The sequence below is a fragment of the Cebus imitator genome, unplaced genomic scaffold, assembly GCF_001604975.1.
Source record: "Cebus imitator isolate Cc_AM_T3 unplaced genomic scaffold, Cebus_imitator-1.0 Scaffold99, whole genome shotgun sequence".
Taxonomy (NCBI): domain Eukaryota; kingdom Metazoa; phylum Chordata; class Mammalia; order Primates; family Cebidae; genus Cebus; species Cebus imitator.
In genome coordinates this window covers 4,796,382-4,817,684 of record NW_016107414.1, presented here as the reverse complement: position 1 = coordinate 4,817,684, position 21,303 = coordinate 4,796,382, and the positions used below count along the sequence as shown (strand labels likewise).

At 43.3% G+C, this 21,303-nt stretch overlaps 1 protein-coding gene across 3 annotated transcripts in view; it reads left to right on the top strand.

Annotated features, from left to right (window-relative positions):
* POLR1A (RNA polymerase I subunit A) overlaps positions 1-21,303 on the top strand; it is a 79,822-nt gene that overhangs the window by 37,104 nt on the left and 21,415 nt on the right. For all 3 annotated transcript variants that reach the window (XM_017536618.2, XM_037741363.1, XM_017536617.2), the window contains 7 exons: positions 1,303-1,494; positions 11,943-12,092; positions 13,251-13,434; positions 16,635-16,717; positions 16,835-16,993; positions 18,606-18,704; positions 19,815-19,967. In XM_017536618.2, coding sequence (XP_017392107.1) covers positions 1,303-1,494; positions 11,943-12,092; positions 13,251-13,434; positions 16,635-16,717; positions 16,835-16,993; positions 18,606-18,704; positions 19,815-19,967 — 1,020 coding nt within the window. The remainder of the gene's footprint in view (positions 1-1,302; positions 1,495-11,942; positions 12,093-13,250; positions 13,435-16,634; positions 16,718-16,834; positions 16,994-18,605; positions 18,705-19,814; positions 19,968-21,303) is intronic.

The following is a 21,303-nucleotide window of genomic DNA, read 5'->3' as shown; positions in this document are numbered from 1 at the left end:
TTTTTTTTTTTTTTTTTTTTTGCATTTGGTTAGAAGAGTTAACTTAAGAGATTTACAAGGAACCTTTTTTTAACCTTTGAGTTAGTACATGTGGTTAAATTTCTGGTGCTTCTCCTAGGCTGCATTTGTGAGTTCCTTTAGCCTTAGTTCTAAAACATGACCGTACTGTTGGCTAGTATTTAACAAATAATCAAATGATTAACAATCTTTATATCCAAGGCACAGGTTTTTCTCAAATTTCTATAAACATTGAAAAGGTTACAAAAGCTACATCTTAAGGAATGTCAGTGAGCATAGCTATTTTTACTTTAGCATGCGTTAATGTTGCTATGAACACAGACCTGACAGATCAGGTTCAGGAGACTGGGGATTAGAATGGCTGTGAAAGTGTCAGATGAAATTAATGCACTCACCAAATCTCAGGCTTTTCATAAAAGCCCTTGTTTTTGGCATCTGGTAGATAACAGCCTTTATTAAGGGCTCACCATGAGCCCTGTACAGTGTTGTGAAGAGATAACTAATAATGACTATTCTCCCTTCTGCAGTCATGTACATCAGGCCCACTCACAGCTCTCTAGAGGAACCTGTGCTGAAAGGCCTCCCTCCCTATACTGACCAACTCACCCCTCAGGGCTGAGCTGTAAGACTGCCCTTCAGAGAGGCTATTTCTGACCATCTCCCTCATTTGACCCATCCTGTTATTTTCCTTTTTGGCCTTTAAAACACTTTGTGATACTGTATTTATCCAATCATTTGTTTACTGTCTAGCTCTTCTTCATCATAAAGGACCATGTCTGTTTGGTCCCCCGGAGTAGGGAAAAGTCTACCCAGTGCCTTGGCATTCAGGAGGCTCCTGATAAATATTTGTTGAGTGCATGACTGATTTACAGAAGAGCCAAGCCAGAAATGTGTGAAAAATACTAAAGCATAAAACCAAAGTAAAAACAAGAACACAGCTGACAGCAGCCAGACCAAATTTAGGCATAAGTGCCAAAAATATGCTGGATAACTAGAACCAGATGGGATTAAACAGAGAAGCCTTGGGGAACTGGATGAGTTTGAAGCAGTTTTGATATAGGTAGTAGACTAATGGCAAATATAGAAGCCAGTGCTAAACACTGGTCATGTGCTTTGGGAAGCAGTTTGTTCCCAAACAAGAACATAGTGAGAATGTGGGCGAGACAAGACAGGGATAGAAGAAGGGCCCTTGCTAGAAAGTGACTTCCAGGCAGGTGATTAAGAATTAGAGTTTGACTTAAAATTTATGTTCATTCTTCTTGTCTTTTCTGTTTTGGTTTATAGGATGGCCAACCATTGGCGGGACTGATCCAGGATCACATGGTTTCAGGTGCAAGCATGACTACTCGGGGTTGCTTTTTCACCCGGGAGCAGTATATGGAGCTGGTGTACCGAGGACTCACGGACAAAGTGGGGCGCGTGAAGCTCTTTCCTCCTTCCATCCTGAAGCCCTTTCCACTCTGGACAGGAAAACAGGTAATTAGGAGAGAGAACAGCCAGTGTATGTAACAAAAGGAAATAGGCCGCTCATGTGAAAGGCTTTATTTTCAGAAGAGCCCAGACCAGAGACAGAGAAATGGCTAAGCCAGCAATAGTCTGACTTTCTTTCTCCTTTGTTTGGGGTTCCTGAGTCTGGGTGGCTTCAAGGGAGAGTCTGCTAAGAGTAGACTGCATAGTTTCTGTCCTTTGCTTCTAACTTAAATTTGGTATTCTCATAATACAAATACGGTGGTAATAGGCAGTGATGCTGGTAGAGTGATAGTAATATTTGTTGGGAAATTCCATGTGTTTGCTGAGTGCTTTAGACATGTTATCTGAATTAATCTTCAAAACGAATCTGCAATGCAGAGACCATTATTAGCTCCCTTTAGGAGATGAAAATTACATGCCCAAGACTACAGGAGACAGATCAAACCCAGGACTTTCCAACCCTTGAAGCATCATACCATACTTTCTCTCAAAGTAACCAAATAATAATATATGTGGTGACCAAACAATGAAAAACAATAAAATGTGTTCTACTCTTGCCTGAGTCTCCAAGTTCAGCCTTAAGGGTCAACTTCTAGTTGGCTATGTGATCTTGGCTCTGTAGGTCTCCATTCCTTATCATTTTCTGGGGCAGTAGAAATTCACTAAGCTAAGTTCTGATTCTAAACATGGTTTTTCTCTGTGAAACCAGACTGAGCCAGAAACAAATTCTTGTGTAGTATTGTCACTCTTAACCTTTTCACCAGTTTGCAAAAAAAAATAACCTGTACTAACCGTTAGAGACACACTGAAAAATCTTACCCATGATAGAAGCAAAACCTGAATCTATTTCCTAATTTTATTTGGTACAAAGGATTTTAAAAGGATTCAAGGTATGATCTCTGGGCACAATGGAATTAAATTGGAAGTCAGCAACCAAGATATATTTGGAAAAGCCCTCAATATTTGTACTTCTAAATAAGTACTTGTTAAATAGCTCATGGGTCTAAAGAATCAAAAGGGAGATTAGAAAGTATTCTGAAATAGATGAAATAAAAACACAACGTATAATTTGTGGGATGCCGCTTAAGCAGGACTTAAGGGGGAAACGTATACGTAAAATGCCTAGGTTGGAAAGAAGAAAAAGGGTCTCAAATCAATGACTTCAGCTTCAGGTTGATGATCTCTAAGGTCTCTTCTTGCTCTCCAGTTCTTAGTCTGTCGACCTAGAACTTGATTTTCCTTTTTAAGCCAATCTTGTATTCCTGGGTAAACCTTCCTTGGTCATGAGGTATTATCCTTTTTATATAATATTGAATTCAATTTACTAATATTTTGTTTAGAATTTTTTTACTTCTATATTTGTGATATTGGTCTGCAGTTTTATATTCTTGTAATATCTTTGTTTGGTTTTGGTATCGGGGTAATGCCGGCCTCATAGAATGAGGTGTTAGGAGGTATTTCCTCTGGTTTTCTATAAGAGTTTGTGTACTACAGTATTGATATTATTTAATCCTTAAATGTGTAGTAGAATTTACCAGTGAAGGCATCTGGGCCTAGAGTTTCTTTGTGAGAAGGTTTTCAATTAAAATTTCTACTTAGAGCTATTTTTTGGTTATCCAGTTCTTTCTTTTTTGAGATGGAATCATTGTCTGTCACCAGGCTGGAGTGCATTGATGCGATCTCGGCTCACCACAACCTCCACCTCCCAGGTTCAATCGATTCTCCTGCCTCAGCCTCCCGAGTAGCTGGGACTACCGGCAGCCACCACCATGCCTGGCTAATTCTTGTATTTTTAGTAGAGACAGGGTTTCACCTGTTTCATGTTGGCCAGGATGGTCTCGATCTCTTAACCAGCACCTCGGCCTCCCAAAGTGCTGGAATTACAGGCCTAAGACACTGCGCCCTGGTGGTTATCTGTTTCTTGATTGAGCTTTAATAGTTCATGTTTTTTAGGGAATTTGTCCATTTCATCTAAGTTATTGAATCTATAGGCGTGAAGTTGTTTGCAATGTTCCTTCGTTGACCTTTTCTATCTGTAATGCCTATAGTGGTGTCATCTCTCTCATTCCTGACATCGATAATTTGTGTCTTCTCTCTTCTGATCAGTTTGCCTACACGTTTATCAGTTTTGTTGTTCTCAAAAAAAAGTTTTTGGTTTACTGACTTTATTTTTCTGTTTTCTATTTCATTGCTTTTACTCTGATCCTTATCACTCCCTTTCTTTTGTTTATTTTGGTTGGTTTAATTTGCTCTTTTGTTCCCTAGTTCTTTAAGTTTGAAGCTGAAGTTAATTTGAGACCCTTTTTCTTCTTTTCAATCTAGGCATTTTATGTATAAATTTCCCCCTTAAGTTCTTCTTAATTTGCATCTCACAAATTAATATGTTGTGTTTTCATTTTATCTACTTCAGAATACTTTCTAATTTCCCTTTTGATTTTTTTTTTTTTTGACTTGAGTTTTTAAAAAATACATTATATAGAAGTACAAATATTGAGGGCTTTTCCAAATATCTTGTTTGTTGATTTCCAGTTTAATTTCATTCTGCCCAGAGATTATACCTTGGATCCTTTTAAAATACTTTGTACCAAATGAACTTAGGAAATAGGCCCAGGTTTTGCTTCTGTCATGGGTGAAGTTTTTTTTTTTTTTTTTTTTGGGGGGGGTGAAGTTTTTAAGTGTATCTCCAAAGGTTGGTACAAGCAATTTTTTTTTTTTCAAATAGGTGAAAAGGGCAAGAGTGACTACACTACACAAGAATTTGTTCATGGTTTAGCCTGGTGCTGCAGAGAAAAACTATGTTTAGAATCAGAAGATAAGGAACTTAGGTTCGGAAGTTTATGTCTATTGCCCTGGGAAATGGAAGTTTTGGCTGTTTCTCCAGGACATTTCATGCAGCCTCTTGATAGATTTCCTATTTACAAATCGAAGGTCTCTTGTTATTTGTTCAAAGAGCATGCAAAGAAAGAGAATTTGCCTCTTATTGCAAATCTCAAGTGAATAGCTAGATGCACATTCACAAAGTGAATACATCTTTGCAAACAGTTACCCAGATTAGAAAGTAGCTTATCACCAGCACCCCCAGAAGACCCCTCCATGGCCCCTCCCAGTTTCCACCGTTTCTCAAAGATATATTACTGACTTGACTTCCAACACTATAAACAAGTTTTGTCTTTCCTTGAAGCTTATTTAAATAAAACTTTGTGTATTACCCATGTTATTGTACATAGCAGCAGGTTTTTCATTTTTATTGCTTTATAATATTCTATAATGTGAATATGTCATCATACATTTATCCATTTTTCTATGGATGCACATTTGAGTTGTCTTCACTTACCTTCATTTGGCTGTTACAAATGGGGCCATTGTGAACACAGTTGGATCTATCTTTTGTTGAACACATATATGCATTTCATTGGGTAAATCCTGAGACATGGAATTACTAGATCATAAGATATGTGTTCAACTTTAATAGATAGCTTCCTAAAGTTTTCCAAAATGCTTGTAATAATACACACTTCCACCAGACTGGAGTGCAGTTGTGCCATCTCAGCTCACTACAACCTCTGCCTCCCAGGTTCAAGCCATTCTCTTGCCTCAGCCTCCTGAGTACCTGGCATTACAGGTGTGTACCACCACACCTAGCAAATTTTTGTATTTTTAGTAGAGACAGGGTTTTTCCAGCTAGCCAGGCTGGTCTTGAACCCCTGACTTCAGGTGATCCACCTGCCTCAGCCTCCCAAAGTGCTGGGATTATAAGCATGAGCCACCACGCCCAGCTGTTGTTGTTTTCTTTCTGGTTTATTTGTTTAATTTTAGCCATTCAGATGGGTATGTAGTGGTATCTTACTGTTTTGTCATTTCCTTAATGACAAAAGAATTTGAGCACCTATTCATTTGCTTATTGGCCATTTGGATATTATCTTTTGTGATGTGCCTGTTCAAATGCTTTGCCTATTTTCTATTCTGTATCATTTTCTTATTGACAGACGAGAGGTTTTTAAAAATATAGTTCGGTGTGAGCCAATTACCAGATATATATATTGCAAGTGTCTTCTACTTGGTGGCTAGCCTTTTCACCTAACGCCATTTTCTTTCTTTCTTTTTTTTTTTTTTTTTTTTTTAAAAAGAAGTTTCCTTTTTTTTTTTCTTTTTTTTTTGAGACGGAGTTTCGCTCTTGTTACCCAGGCTGGAGTGCAATGGCGCGATCTCGGCTCACCGCAACCTCCGCCTCCCGGGTTCAGGCAATTCTCCTGCCTCAGCCTCCTGAGTCGCTGGGATTACAGGCACGCACCACCATGCCCAGCTAATTTTTTTTTTGTATTTTTAGTAGAGACGGGGTTTTACCATGTTGACCAGGATGGTCTCGATCTCTTGACCTTGTGATCCACCCGCCTCGGCCTCCCACAGTGCTGGGATTACAGGCTTGAGCCACCGCGCCCGGCCCATGCCATTTTCTAATGATCAGAAGTTTCTAATTTACGGCTCCCTAATCTTGGCCTTTTTTGGTTAGTCCTATAGGAGCTATTTGCATGCCCTAAGGTCTTGTAGATATTCTCTTCTGTTATCATCTAGTAGCTGTGTTGTTTTACCTTTCACACTTAGGTGTGCTATCTGCCTAGGGATGATTTTTGTGGATGTGCACCAAGTGAGGTTAGGGGTCAAGATTCATATTTTCCCATATGGATACCCAATCCATTGAATGCAACATCATTTGTTGAAAAGTCCATTTCTCTAATGCTAGTACTCCTGTATCACAAACAAAGCAGTAATATATGAGAGGATCAAGAAAGAAAGAAAAAAGACTGTCTCAAATATTTTGGAGTCTTTGTATTTCCATATAAATTTTAAAGTCAACTTGTAAAGTTTCACACTGTGCACACAAATACCTGCTAGGATTTTTTACTGGGATTGCATTGCCTCTCTAGATCACTTTAGGGAGAATCAACATGTTTACAATAGTGAGTCATCTAAATTATGAACATAGTATGTCCTTCAATTATGTAAAAGCCTTAGACATCTTTTCATTAGAGTTACTCCTGGGTATTGCTGTGGTAGATGTATTGTTTATTAAATTTTCTAATTGTTTATGGTTGATATCTAGAAATACAATCAATTTTGTATATTGTCCTTATAGTCAGCAAGCTTTATGAATTCAGTTATTAGATCTCTGTCCTTCAGATTCTTTTAGACTATAAAAGTAAACAAGGTTATTGGTAAAAGGAAAATCTCCCTCCGTCTGCAACGCCACTCTCCATATACACACATACTCTCATAGAAAATAAATAAGAATGAGGCCGGACATGGTGGCTCATGCCTGTAATCCCAGCACTTTGGGAGGCTAAGGTATGTGGATCACGTGAGGCTAGGAGTTTGACACCAGCCTGGCCAACATGGCCGAATCCCGCCCCTACTGAAAATATAAAAATTAGCTGTGGGTGATGGTGCACATCTGTAATCCCAGCTACTATCCCAGACTGAGGCGCAAGAATTGCTTCAACCTGGGAGGCAGAGGTTGTATTGAGCTGAGATTGTGCCACTGCACTCCAGCCTGGCTGACAGAGCAAGACTGTCTCAAAAAAAATAAAAAATAAGAGTGAGATCATATCATACCATCCCTGGGACTGCTCAGGAGAATGAACCACAGTTAAATATGACATTCAATTTTGAGCTTATATTTAAAACTACCAGTTTAACCATGACATCCTGGTACCCGAAGCATGCATTTTCCTGATCACCAGGCACACGGACCTCAGGTTTGGCTGGTCTTTAAGGTGGCTTACTCTGAATAAGCCACCAAGTCCTCCAAAGGGAACTCCATTTTATCAGGCTGTCTTGATTTTTTTCACTGGGACCATACTAACACACTCCAAATATAGCAAGAAGTTCATTTACATGTTTTCATAGGCTATGTTGACAAATGTTTTTATAAAGGATTTGTGACTGATTTCATTCACTGGATGTACTGGGAGCTCATTCTGTGTCTGTACGTGTAGACCTGCCTCATTCTTTTTAACCCCTCCTATGTTATATTCAGTGATACAGATATACCATACATGACTTAACTGTCCCTCTCTCAGTGGATGTTTAGATTATTACCTGGTTTTTTAACTATTCTAAACAGTGCTGTGGGGAACACCCATTTCTGGATATATCAGTGCACTTTCATTGATATATCTTTTTTTTTTAAAATTTTTGTAGAGCTGGGGTTTCACTATGTTGTCCAGGCTGGTGATCTTGAACTCCTGGCCTCAAGTGATCCTCCTGCCTCAGCCTCCCAAAGTGTTGAGATTGCAGGCATGACCCACCATGCCTCGCCAAGTGTATCTTTTAGATAAATTTTTAGGAAAAGCTTTAGGAAATCATGCTTTAGGAAAAGCATGATTGCTGGGTAAAGGATATAGACGTTTCAGTATTTTTTTTTAATTCATTTTATTTTTGTTTGTTTTGTTTTTTTGAGATGGAGTCTCACTAGAGTGCAGCGGTGTGATCTCCGCCCACTGCAACCTCCACCTCCCCAGTTGAAGCGATTCTCCTGCCTCATCCTCCCGAGTAGCTGGGATTACAGGCATGCACCACTACACCCAGCTAATTTTTGTATTTTTAGTAGACACTGGGTTTTGCCATATTGGCCAGGCTGGTCTTGAACTCCTGACCTTGTGATCCACCCGCCTCGGCCTCCCAAAGTGCTGGGATTACAGGTATGAGTGAGCCACCGTGCCTGTCTAAATCCATTTTATCTTTAAGACTTTTTTTAAAGCTTAATAGAGGCTTAGTATAAATAATAATTCCCATAGATAGTGCTACCCTTCTAGGTTTAAGAAAACATTGCAGAATTTTTTTTCCCTAGCATAGTTATGACCAGAAAGTAAATTATACATTTCCAGAATGTTAGTGCAGGAGACTTTAGTTCCTCTTCTCTGGGTCCCTTATGTTTTTTTAATTGAGATATAATTCATATTTAACATAAAATTTGCCTTTCATGAGGTAGGATTGCTTGAGGCTAGGAGTTCAAGACCAGCCTGGCAACACAGTGAGACCCCTATCTCTATAAAAAATTTTAAGAATAGCTGGGCTTGCAGCACATGCCTGTAGTCCTAGCTACTTGGGAGGCTGAGGTGGGAGCTGTCACTTGAGCTCAGGAATTTGAGGCTGCAGCAAGCTATGATTGTGCCACAGCACTCCAGCCTGGGTGACAGAGCAGGACTCTGTCTCTTAAAAAAAAAAAAAAAGGCCATTTCCAAGTGTATAAGTCAGTGGTTTTTAGTGTAATTACTATGTTGTGCAACCATTAACACAGTGTAATGCTAGAACATTTCCATCACCTCACAAAGGTGATGTGTACCTAATAAGGAAGGTACAGCAGTCAGTCCCAATTCTTCCTTCCTCGTCATCCCCTGACAACTACTTTCTACCTCTGTGCATTAGCCTGTTTTGCACATTTCATATAAGTTGTGTCATACAATATGTGGCCTTTTATGACTTCTTTTACTTAATGTTTTCAAAGCCTATCCATTTTGTAATATGTAATAGTACTTTATTCCTCTTTATGGATGAATAACATTCCATTGTTTTCTACGTATCCATTTGTCAGTTGATAAATGGATAGTTTGAGTTGTTCCCATTTTTTTGATATTACAAATCTGCAATTAACATTTGTGTACCAGTTTTTGTATGAACATGTGTTTTCAGTTTTCTTGGGTATATACCTAGGAGAATTGCTACACCATGTAGTAATTCTATAGTCAACTTTTTTGAGGAACTTTCAAACTATTTTTCAAATCAGCTGTACCATTTTACATTTCCACTAGCAATGTATTAAGGTCTCAATTACTCCACATTTTTACCAACACTTACTTTTTGTTCTTTTTTTTCTTTATAGATTCTACTTCTAATTCTAGTTCTATTTCTGCCCCCTCTGTTGTTAGTTCCTCCCCTGAAGTCTTGAACCCCTGAAAGTCAAACTTAAGGGTTGCAATCAACTTCCAAACTCCTGTTAATGTTGATATTCCTCCCATGGATCACAAATGTTTTTAATGACATCTAGAATGGTGAATCCTTTCCAGAAAGTTTTCCATTTACTTTGCCCATATCCATCAGAAGAATCACTGTCTATGGCCGCTATAGCCTTATGAAATGTGTGCCTTAAATAATAGGGCTTGAAAGTCAAAATAACTCCTCTATCCATCCATGGGATGCAGAGTGGATGTTGTGTTAGTCGTCATGAAAACAGCATTAATTTCCTTGCACATCTTCATCAGAGGTCTTGGGTAACCAGATGCATTGTCAATAAATAGTAGTAGTATTTTTTTTTCTGAGCAGTGGGTCTCAACAGGGACTTAAAATATTCAGCAGAACAAGCTGTAAACAGATGGGCAGTCATCCAGGCTTTGTTCTTCCATTTCTAGAGCACAGGCAGAGTAGATTTAGCGTAATTCTTAAGGGCCCTAGGATTTTCAGCATGGTAAATGTGCATTGGTTTCAACTTAAAGTTACCAGCTGCATTAGCCCCTAACAGGAGAACCAGATTGTCCTTTGAAGCTGTGAAGCCAGACTTCTCTCTAGCTACGAAAGTCCTAGATGGTATTTTCTTCCAATAGAAGGCTATTTCATCTACACTGAAAATCTGTTGTTTAGTGCAGCAACCTTCATTAGTGATCTTAGCTAGATCTTTTTCTGGATAACTTGCTGCTGCTTCTGGCTTTTTTTTTTTTTTTTTTTAGACAGAGTTTTGCTCTTGTTGCTCAGGCTGGAGTGCAGTGGCACAGTCTCAACTCACTACAACCTCTGCCTCCCAGTTCAATCAGTCCTCCTGCCTCTGCCTCCTGAGTAGCTGGGATTACAAGTACCCACCACCATGCCTGGCTAATTTTTGTATTTTTAGTAGAGACAGGGTCTCACCTTGTTGGCCAGGCTGGTCTCAAACTCCTGACCTCAGGTGATCCACCTTGGCCTCCCAAAGTGCTGGGATTACAGGCATGAGCCAGCCACCGTGCGTGGCCTGTTGAGTATTTTTATCATGAAAGGGTATTGGAGTTTATCAAATGCTCTTCTGCCCCCTTGATATTATAGATGAGGTGGTGGGTCATATTTCCTCGCCCTTTGATGAGTATGTTTCTGTTATCTTTCACACCAAGTTCCAGTCTTGACTATGCTCAGCTTGGGGGTCCCTACTGTGCATGTGATATCTTGGTTGAGGTGCAGTTTGCAGTAGGCACCCCAGGGAAGTGTCACCCTCCTGCCTTTACTCCCTCACCCCTCTCACCTCACAGTGCTGGCCTTCTGCGGAGCTGAGGCATGGAGAGTATGGGTCATGACCTTTCTGGTCATCTTCTTCTGAGAAAATGGGATATTTTTTTGCTCTCTTTAATGATGCTGTTGCTCACTGTCCCCTACTCTTAGTGCACATGGGTGAAAAGGCAGCTGCTCTCATAACTGCCCTGCCCCATTGTGCATATTTTTAAATTTTTTTTTTTTTGAGACAGAGTCTTACTCTCTCACCCAGACTGGAGCACACTGGTGTGATCTTGGCTCACAGCAATCTCCGCCTCCTGGGTTCAAGCGATTCCCGTGCCTCAGCCTCCCAAGTAGCTGGGATTATAGGTGCATACCACCATGCCCGGCTAAATTTTGTATTTTTAGTAGAAATGGGGTTTCACCATGTTGGCCAGGCTGGTCTCGAACTCCTGACCTCAAGGGATTTACCCACCTCAGCCTCCCAAAGTGCTGGGATTACAGGCATGAGCTATCATGCCCTCATTGCACATATCTAAAGACACTACTTTGTGGGGCCTGCTGCAGGCACACTAAGCGCTGTTGATGGCAGTTAGTCTCCCGGCCCTGGAGCCTGTCACACCTGTCACATCTGCCCCTGCCCTGCTCCATCTCTGGGAATGTATGTGTCTGCATTCGGCCCTTCTGGAGCCAACTCTGGTTATCCCCAGATAAAGCTTCCTCCCTTTGATCTCTCTGCAGAGCAGCTGCTTGAGAAAGTGCTTCTCTTGGCTTCCTGTTACCAACTGCTTGTTGGGTGGATGACTCCTTTGAGGGATCCAGATGGGGGCAAGGAAGGATTCCCTGGCCTTTCAGTAGCTGTAATTACAGTCATAGTAAAGAAATATCTTCATATGTGGCATAAAATGAAAACAATTTACTTTTTCCTCTCCTTCCTTTGGTCTATTTAGGAATTTAATTCAAGTCTAGGGGGTTATTCACATTAAGAACTGTTTTAGGGAGTAAAAATCGCAGTTAAGCTCTTAGGCATGTAGTTTTGTTTTCATTCCTAATTGGTTTAAATAAAAACTAAGATCACCCTGTCCTATGGGTGGACCTGTCTGTTTTTCTTGCCATACCTGAGATCATCAGAATTGGCATTGCAAGGGCAGGAGGTCCTAAAAGGGAAGTTCTCAACTTTTCTTTTTGCTGCTTTTTTCAGTTTGTCCTCTTTTTCTTTGCAGGTTGTGTCAACGCTGCTCATAAATATAATCCCAGAGGACCACATCCCACTGAACTTAACTGGAAAGGCAAAAATCACTGGGAAAGCCTGGGTGAAGGAGACTCCTCGATCTGTTCCTGGCTTTAACCCCGACTCGATGTGTGAGTCCCAGGTATGGCCATCCAGCTGTGTGGGGTGGAAACTTCTAGTCCCAGGGTTAGACAGATTGGTTTAAAACGGAGACAGAAATGGAGGCACAGTCACAGAAGCAGGTACTGTGCTTCAGAAGAGAAGGCATTGTCCCTGAGTTAGTGTCAGCTTTTGTTTTGGAAAGGTTCAGGGTTGATCTCCAGCATTTGACCCTTAGTATAAAACTCACAAGCAGTTGAGGAAGGCTTCTCCTGCAAAAAAGCTGAAATTGATTCTGCAAAGTTTGGCAACGCAGAGTCCTGTTTTCCCACAAGACTGCTGAGTGGCTTGAGATAGTCAAACTGGTGTAAGGTTCTATACCTTGAACTCTGAGCCTTAGGAACCAGGCCGCAAGAGGGCAGGCCCAGGGCAAAGAGAGCTGTCCACACTGAAGATTTCCAAGGCCTCTGCATGTTCCCAGTGGAGAAGGCCTTCCAGGTCATCAGTGCACAGTGCTTTATCACAGGGTCTTAACAGACAGTTCGTTCACCCCTGAAACAGGTTTCTTTTCCTTTATAGACCATATGCTTCGTGGGTGCTGCATTATACAGCTAGAAATGCTTTTCTATTCATTAGCTTCTAATGCTTTAACCCTGAAAGGGTTTAAGGCCTTAGAGGATGCTAGGAAGATTTTGTTGTTACTTGCAGGGTTCAAGGGAGGAAGTACCTTGGCCAAAGGCACAGTTATGAGGTTGAAGCTCGCCACTTCAGAAAGAACTTGTGACTAGAACCTCCCATTTCTGGTCACAAGGTCTTTGTCAAGGGTACTTTGACCTCAAGTCAGTGTGGGTGGGTGTGGGAAGTAGGCCACATAAAACACATGAAGAGAGAGAGAGGCCACATAAAACACATGAAGAGAGAGAGAGAGAGAGAGAGAGAGAGAGAGAGAGAGAACTGCTGGTCTGTATATGCTTGCCTCTTTTATATTAAAAAATATGTGTGTGTGTGTGTGTGTGTGTGTGTGTGTGTGTGTGTGTGAAAATACTAGTTTCACATATGCCCTAGGTTTTTCCATGAAGGATTCTAGGCAGGTCACAAAAGAGGGACATGCACAGCGAGGGTCACACATGGAACAGAGGGTGGGTGGCTCCCACAGGAGGCATCCCCCTCAGCCTGGCATTCGTGGCCTTGCTCTCCGCAGGTGATCATCAGGGAAGGGGAGCTGCTCTGTGGAGTTCTGGACAAGGCGCACTATGGGAGCTCCGCCTACGGCCTGGTCCACTGCTGCTATGAGATCTACGGGGGCGAGATCAGCGGCAAGGTTCTAACCTGCCTGGCCCGCCTCTTCACCGCCTACCTGCAGCTCTACAGAGGCTTCACCTTGGGTAAGTGCCGGGCTCACTACCCTGGTGCTCCCCTGGGGCAGTGACCCGGCCCCTTTTAGGGCCAGCGCAGCCACCTGGCCATTTCCCAGGCCCAGGGCAAAGGGAGCTGTTCACACTGAAGATTTCCAAGGCCCCTGCATGTTCCCATGGAGAAGGCTTTCCAGGTGCTACATTTTGCAGCTAGAAATGCTTTTCTGTGTCCTCTCGGGGGAAGGAGCTGGGAAGCAACCAGGCTCCTCCTACAAAGGCGCCTTCACTTGGCCACCCCTCTCCTCCACAGCTAGTGCTTATTCCCCTCCACGGTGTGAAACGGCACCCTGTGCCCATTTCCATTCTGTTCCTTTCCTAACCCCTCCCTTTATGGGTTTCTGTCCCTCAGACTGATTTCTCATACTTGTACAACCCCATTCCCTGCTACAAGTGCCCTGTCACAATTCTTGGGGCCCATCCCACTGCACAGAGGGGCTTCACTGTTGTCAAAACTGCTCACTGCCGGCTGGGCACGGTGGCTCACACCTGTAATCCAAGCACTTTGGGAGGCCGAGCCAGGCAGATCGCCTGAGCCCAGGGGTTTGAGATCAGCCTGGCCACCATGGAGAAACCCCGTCTCTACTAAAAATATAAAAATTAGCCAGGTGTGGTGGCAGGCACCTGTAATCCCAACTACTCTGGAGGCTGAGGCAGAAGAATTGCTTGAACCTGGGAGGCAGAGGTTGCAGTGAGCTGAGATTGTGCCATTGCACTTCAGCCTGGGTGATGCAGCAAAAGAACTGCCCACACCTTCCCAATGCATTGAGGTCATCAGTACTCATGGAAACCCTATGCTGGGCAAACCTGTCGGTGTGATCTGAAGACAGGAAGAGGGACTGCCTTATTTGAGTTCTAGAAATGAGAGCACACTGTTTTAGGAAAGTGACTTTGATAAAGAGGCTTCACCTTGGGTGACTGCTGGGCTCACTGCCCTGGAGCTCCCTTGGAGCAGTCACTTGGCCCCTTTTAGTGTGGGCTTGACATCAGATCTGCCCAAAGGTTCAGCCTCTGGCCTGGCTTATGGAGGACACTGCACCTCCATATACACAGAGCAGGGTCCAGCCCTTCCACACTGTTGCCGTGAGGGGGACGCAAGATGGTGCATGTTGAGCATGCACCGCAGTGTGCAGAGGCGTTGTCTGGTTCACGGTGGAAGTAAGGCTTCTTTACTTCACAGACTTACTCGTGTGCAGACAAGGTGGGAGTCTCAGTGATGGGCCTGTGGACCTGCATCTGCTGCAGTTGGAGTTTGTTCATTGGCACACACTGAAGCCTGCATTATACATCTTATTCTATTTTAATTGTATCATATATTTAATTGTGGAAAAATTAAAAGAAAAAAAGGCATACATGAAGATAATTTGAAGTCACTCAGCATGCATTTGTCAGAGATAACCGCTAACAGTAATTTGATGTCTGTTTTTCTGGACTTTGCTAGTGCAAATATATTTGGAAAAAATGGGATCCTACACTACATACTCTACTTCCCCCACTCACCCACCAAATGTCTAAATGTATTTATAAATGTCCTTTGGGGTCAGCTAATACAAATCTACATGCTCATGTCTCATAACTACAGATTATTCCATTCTTATGTATATCATAGCTTATTTAACCAGTTTCTATAATTTAACATTTAGGCTGTCTCTAGATTTTCACATTATTACTGGGATGAACATCCTTGAACAAACATCTTGGCTTGTATATTCCATTATTTTACCAGGATAAGGATTATAAGTTACTAGTCTGTTTGGCAGCCGAAACTCACGTTCCTCCATCTTAATTCCTCTAAGAGGCCTGAGCCACTGCTGGGGACATCTGTGTCCAAGACCATCCACTTCCAGTTGGGAACCAGACTAGAGTCCCTTCCAGGATAACCAGAGAAAGTGAAGCATGATGACTACACCTCATGAAATGTATATTTCAATTTCAAATGTTGACCTAGAATGAGCACAAGGATTTCTGCTAACTAGAAAAAATCAGAGCACTTTTGAAACAAAAATAGAGAAAGGTCCCACACTTAGCTCATGATGAAGACCAAACTTAACAAAGGTGCCAGGCTTTAGCTCTGCTTGGTGCATGGTACAAAGAACAATTGGTCCCTTGAGTTTTAAGACAGTCCAGAGCCTCAGGGCTGCGAGAGGAAGCAGGGCCAAGCTGGGAGTGGGGCCACGAGGGAGAAGAGGTGAGAGATTGACTTCACTCCAGCCCGTCGCAGCTAGAGGGGTCTGTGAAGGGCACAGCTAGATGGCCTGGAGATGACCCCATGGGAAGGCCCACTTTTACGGTGTGGCTTGCTCACAGAGGAACTGTTTCTTTCCCCTTCTGCTCACACATGTTCTTAGAAGTCCTCCAGGACCTTACATCGGGAATTCCAAATATTTCAGCCCCATCTTTTGAATAGTACAGCTACTGTTTTCTTTCACACTCAGATCTTGGCTGAGAGACCTTTGAGTCCAGTAGCACTCACAGATAATAGACAAGAACTAGTGTGATCAAGAGTCGATGTGGAAAGACCTACTTCTGCCCAAGATAAGGAATTCCTCAACCCTTTGAGCCAGAAGGGCAGGCTTCGCTGAAGTGACCCAGACTTCAGTGACCCAGGCTGTCATCCTCCTGAGGCAATGCTGAGGGACCTGTAGTGGTGGTCCCTGTCACCCAGGCTCGGGTGTGTCTGTGCCTGCACAGGCATACCCAGCTATGTAGGGTGGCCCGTGGTGACATGTGGCTCCTGGGACCCCAAACTAGGATGTTTTCTATTTTTCTCTCCCTCCCCTGCTACTTTCCTGAGCTTACCTTTTTATCCAGAACCTCTTCTACACCTTCAGCCCATTCAACCAACACGTATCTATGGAATAGAGGTAGTATAGCTGGTGGCTAAGAGCATGAATTTGGGGCCCAGGCCTGGGTTTATTTTCTACCTATATGACTGCGAGAAAGTAGCCCAATTTTGAGCCTGAGTTTTGTCATTTGTAAAATGAGGATTATAAGGTTTGGGATCTAAGAGATGGTGGCAATCTATTAATAATTATGTTAATATAATCTTCATTATTCAGGTGTTTCCTGTGTCTGTGCCACTGGGCTCTGTGCTCTGACCTTACTGAGTTTACAGTCTGGTAGGAGAAGTCAGGCCGGAGGTCCCCTACATGCTTGTTTGTTTCACTTCACAGGCGTGGAAGACATTTTGGTGAAGCCAAAGGCAGATGTCAAGAGGCAACAGATCATTGAAGAATCCATCCACTGCGGGCCCCGGGTAAGGAGGGCGTTTGAGGCAGTGGTCTGCCCTAGAGGGGTGAAGTGTACGCCCAGTCGAAACATACATCCTCCTCATTTGGCCACAGCCTCCGATGTGTTTCTGTTCTCATTCTAGGCTGTCAGGGCTGCATTAAACCTGCCAGAAGCCGCATCATATGATGAGGTCCGAGGAAAATGGCAGGATGCCCATCTGGGCAAGGACCAGAGGGATTTTAACATGATTGATCTGAAGTTCAAGGAGGAAGTGAACCATTACAGCAATGAGATTAACAAGGTTAGCCCGACATTGCATGCACTTATCCCCACCATTTTGAATGCTGATTTTTAAAAAAATTACATTTTGATTCTCACCCAGGCCCTACAGAGCACTTTGGCTGTCTAACAGCTACCTAGGTGAGATGTGAGATGGGATGGGTAGAACCCGTTGTTGTGAAGAGCCCAGGGCTTTGTTCCCTCCCCCAGTTAGGCTCTAGACAGGCCTCAGAATAGTGTCAAGAGAGAATGCTTTGTGCTGTTTTTCTTTTTAAGTGTTTTTATTTTGAGGTGACTGTATCAGAGGGGCTGAGTGGGGCCACTAGGGGTGAATAAGCAGGATGAGGGACCCAAATCACCCCTGCTGCTTGTGCAGCGGAGCCAGGAGTAAAGGCTTAGGTTCCAGTCCTGCTCTGCCTTGAACTTGCCGTGTGGCCTTGGGCAAGTGAGACAACAAGTCTATGCCTTGGTTTCCTCACCGGGAAGTAGGTTGTAAGGGGCACCACCTCATAGGGCTGCAGAGAGGCTTAAAGAGCTACTGTTACACAATGCCAAGCCAGTTCCTGGACAGTTGAGAATGGAGAGGGAAATCTCTGCATGAGCTGAAACCACAGCCTGCTTTTCTCTGCCTTTCTGCCCCAGAGCCAGGGCTCTCCATCCTGCTGCTTGGAGAAACTGGCCTGGCCCTCACCCTGCCTCCTGGGCCCTGGGGTCCAGCCTGAGGAGGGCAGGAGGAGGTAACGCCAATGCTCATTAAAAGTCAGGGTTTGTCTGTGGTGCTCTCATGCCTGGCTTTTAGCATCCCTTAGGCGGTGAAGAAGATAGACTTCTCAGTGGGGACCAGTTCCATCCTTGAGGGGCTTTGTTGACAGGAGCCTTCCTAGCACCTCCCTGAGAATCAGGAGGCTCAGCTTCTAGGGCTAACTGGGGATGCTGGGAGTAGGGAAGTTGTCTTCAGATACATCTCAGAATGGTTTCCTGTCTCTCCAGTTGCCGTCTTCCTGTCACCTCTGCCCACCTGTGGGCTCTGCCTCTCCTGTGTTTGGCTGAGTCTCTGGAATCCCAGGACAGGCTGAAGCCCCAGACTCAGAGCCCCCTTTCCCAGCATCTCCCCAGGTTCCCTCTGAAGGGGCATACTTGGTTCTGCTGGCCCTGGAGCCAAGCCAAAGCTTTCTGCACATGGCGTGGATGGCATGTTCGTAAATGTGACTTGGACATTGGTATTCATGCTGGAGGAGAACCCAGGCCAGGCTCTGCTGGGTGAATCAAGGGCATCAGCTTAAATTTTATTCTTCTCCAGCTTCTTTTTTGAATTACAAACCGGATCTGCCAGCCCCTCTGCTTCTACTTTTCTTTCTGTCTTTTTGCTGCTCTTTGGCCAATGAGTGGAGCCTTGGGGATCCTGGCAGAAGAAGTCCAGCGAGTGCAGGGCAGGGAGCACCCGTTTGACCTCTCAGGGGTTCCAGGGAAGGTTTAATGCCGAATGATGCTTTCCCTTACCTCAAGTGGGATTTAGCACTTAGGTCTGAATAAATATTCTGGCTGTATTACTTCTGCCTCCTGGATTTACCTCCTGCTCCTGGGATTTTTAAAGTGGATGAAGTCACTGACCACTGTGCTGATTTAATCTGCAGGCATGCATGCCTTTTGGTCTACACAGACAGTTCCCAGAGAACAGCCTGCAGATGATGGTGCAATCGGGAGCCAAAGGTTCAACTGTGAACACGATGCAGGTGTGAGCAGAGGCGGGTTGGCAGCTTTACATGTGTCAGCAAAGAAGGGTAGGGGACAGTAGTAGGTGGTTTTCAGTTTGTTCCATATAAAACGTGGCAAGTACTGAAAAACAGAAAAGCATATAGAAATCACTACAGGAGCTAACTACTATTAACATGTCAATGTTAAAGGCAGATGTAGCTATGAATATGCAGATGTGATATGTATAATGTAGATATGTAATTTAAATTTACAAGTTATGCTATTGTATGGCATACATCCATGTTATATAGGTACATTATGTATACACTCACAATTTTGATGTAATTTTTCAAGATCTTTTCTTAATATTAAATTATAAACATTGTTCTAGAGATTTCTTAACCTTAAATCTTGATGTCCTTGAGAGCATCTAAAGGCCCACCCCGTTGTCTATTGAGTGTGACAACAGAAAGGCTAAAAGCCATTAGGAAATCCCCTGACTAAATTGAAACCTAGATATACTGCTCTCCTCCCCCAACCCCCCAAGAGTATTAATAGGCAACTTTCTAAGCAAACAGCTCAATAGCTTGAGTTCCCCTTTTTTTTTTTTTTTTTTTTTTTTTTTTTTTTGAGAATTAGACAGGGTCTCTTTGTATTGCGCAGAGTAGTCTTGAACTTCTGGGCTCAAAGGATCCTCCTGCCTCAGCCCCCCAAATTACTAGGATTGCAAGCATGAGCCACCACACGCAGCCCTGAGCTCCCTTTTGGCTCTGGAATGTGAGGAAACAGTAAATGGCTGTTTCCTGCAGACCTCCGTTTCCCCATTAGGACCTTCCAGTCCCTTACAGGTATAACATGAGATGGTTCTGAGACATGGCTCCTTTTATAGATATCACCCATTTTTAGCTGACCCCAAATGTGAAAATCCAGATCAGTCAATGAAAGGAAGATGCAGGTATTTTTTTTCTTTCTTTCTTAAAATGAAAGCTTCCTGGTTTGTTTAGAAATGTAGGTTCGCCTCAATGTAGGTTAAACCCCGTTTCCATGTAGCTTTTCTTCAAGGTCAGACTCTACCTTCCCGGGTGGGACAAAGCACTGTTGAACACACATGTGGGTCTTCAGTTTTCTGTGGGTTTCCTGTCCTCCAGATCTCATGCCTGCTGGGCCAGATTGAATTGGAAGGTCGGAGACCCCCGCTGATGGCGTCTGGCAAGTCACTGCCCTGCTTTGAGCCTTATGAGTTCACCCCCAGGGCTGGTGGTTTTGTCACTGGCAGATTCCTCACTGGCATCAAACCTCCTGTATGTATTTTGGTTTTTCCATTTTCTTTTTCCCTCGTTTCTAGGCTTAATTGTAGACAAACTGTGACTTCTGCCAATGACATTGAGCAAGAATGGTCAAGTGATAAATGGCAAGCCATTTACTGTTTACCCGCCAGACACTAGGGCCTATGAGGACACAACCATGTAGTGTTTACCATTGTAGTGCCAGAGCCTAGAGTGGTGCTGGCACATAGCAGGTGCTTGGTAAGTGTTTGCTGATAGATGAAAAGACAAAGAGGACAGTCCCAACTCCACCCTATTCTTCTGTGTGACCTCTAAACCAATTCCTGTCTGCATTTGGAGGCAGCTGGGGGTGGGGTGCCACTCACTTGGGCGCTGTCACCAAAACGAGCATCACAGAGATTTATTTCCTTCATAATGGGACTAGCTGTAGCACATGTCTAGTTTTGGCTTGTCAGAAGCAGAACTCTCCCTGAAAAGAAGGGTTTCTCTCCTTATACTTGTCAGAAATGGCTTTTTTAGTATTGATATCTTGTTCTTTGGTCTAATACATCTCTGGAAGGATGACCTTTGTGATCAGACATCTAAGCCCAGCTATGCAGGGGACCAAAATTTTGTTCCAAGGCTACCAACTGCTCCAGAGCCTCCTCCACAAGCCCCACACAGTCTGTCTCCACTGGTCATTCATGGCCTCTGGCAGGGATGTTGCAGGGTTCTTGTAGACCAGACTTCAAAAAAATCTGATTGCGACCCCTTAGTGAATCATAAAATCATCATAGTACATAGTGATCAGCATTTTTTTAATGAAATGAAATAGAATAGAGTGGTAAGGACAGTATCAGAGTTTATCCCCTATAGTAAAGGATAAGATAGTGTCAGGAGGATTTCATTTGAATTACATATTTTTAAATGCACACGTATATATATATGTCTGTTTGCTGATTACAATTATAAATGTATTTCTTACTGTGAGTTGTAATCAAAAAGCTTGGAAAGCATCCTGAACCCGTTAACACTGTTAGAAGCAGAATTTAGACATGTGGGCTGAAGCCAATAGCGGGGTAAGGCACCAGTGTTGTTTCTATTTGGAAAATGGGGCATGGGGTGCAATACTGGAGACCCATGGACTGTTACTTCTGATCTACTTGTCCCTCTGCTCTTGGGCAGTGCGAGGCAAAGAGAACCACAGGATAGGGCAGAAGACACTGGGGCCATTGTAGCTGTGGAGGTCAAGGTCCTAGGAGATCAGGGAAGGGAGTGGCCTGTCTGGTCAGGAAAGGCTACTGGAGGTGTTGACCTGAACCCTTTAGGAAGCACACTCTCCTCACCTTTGGGACCTGGGTTCCATTCTCTG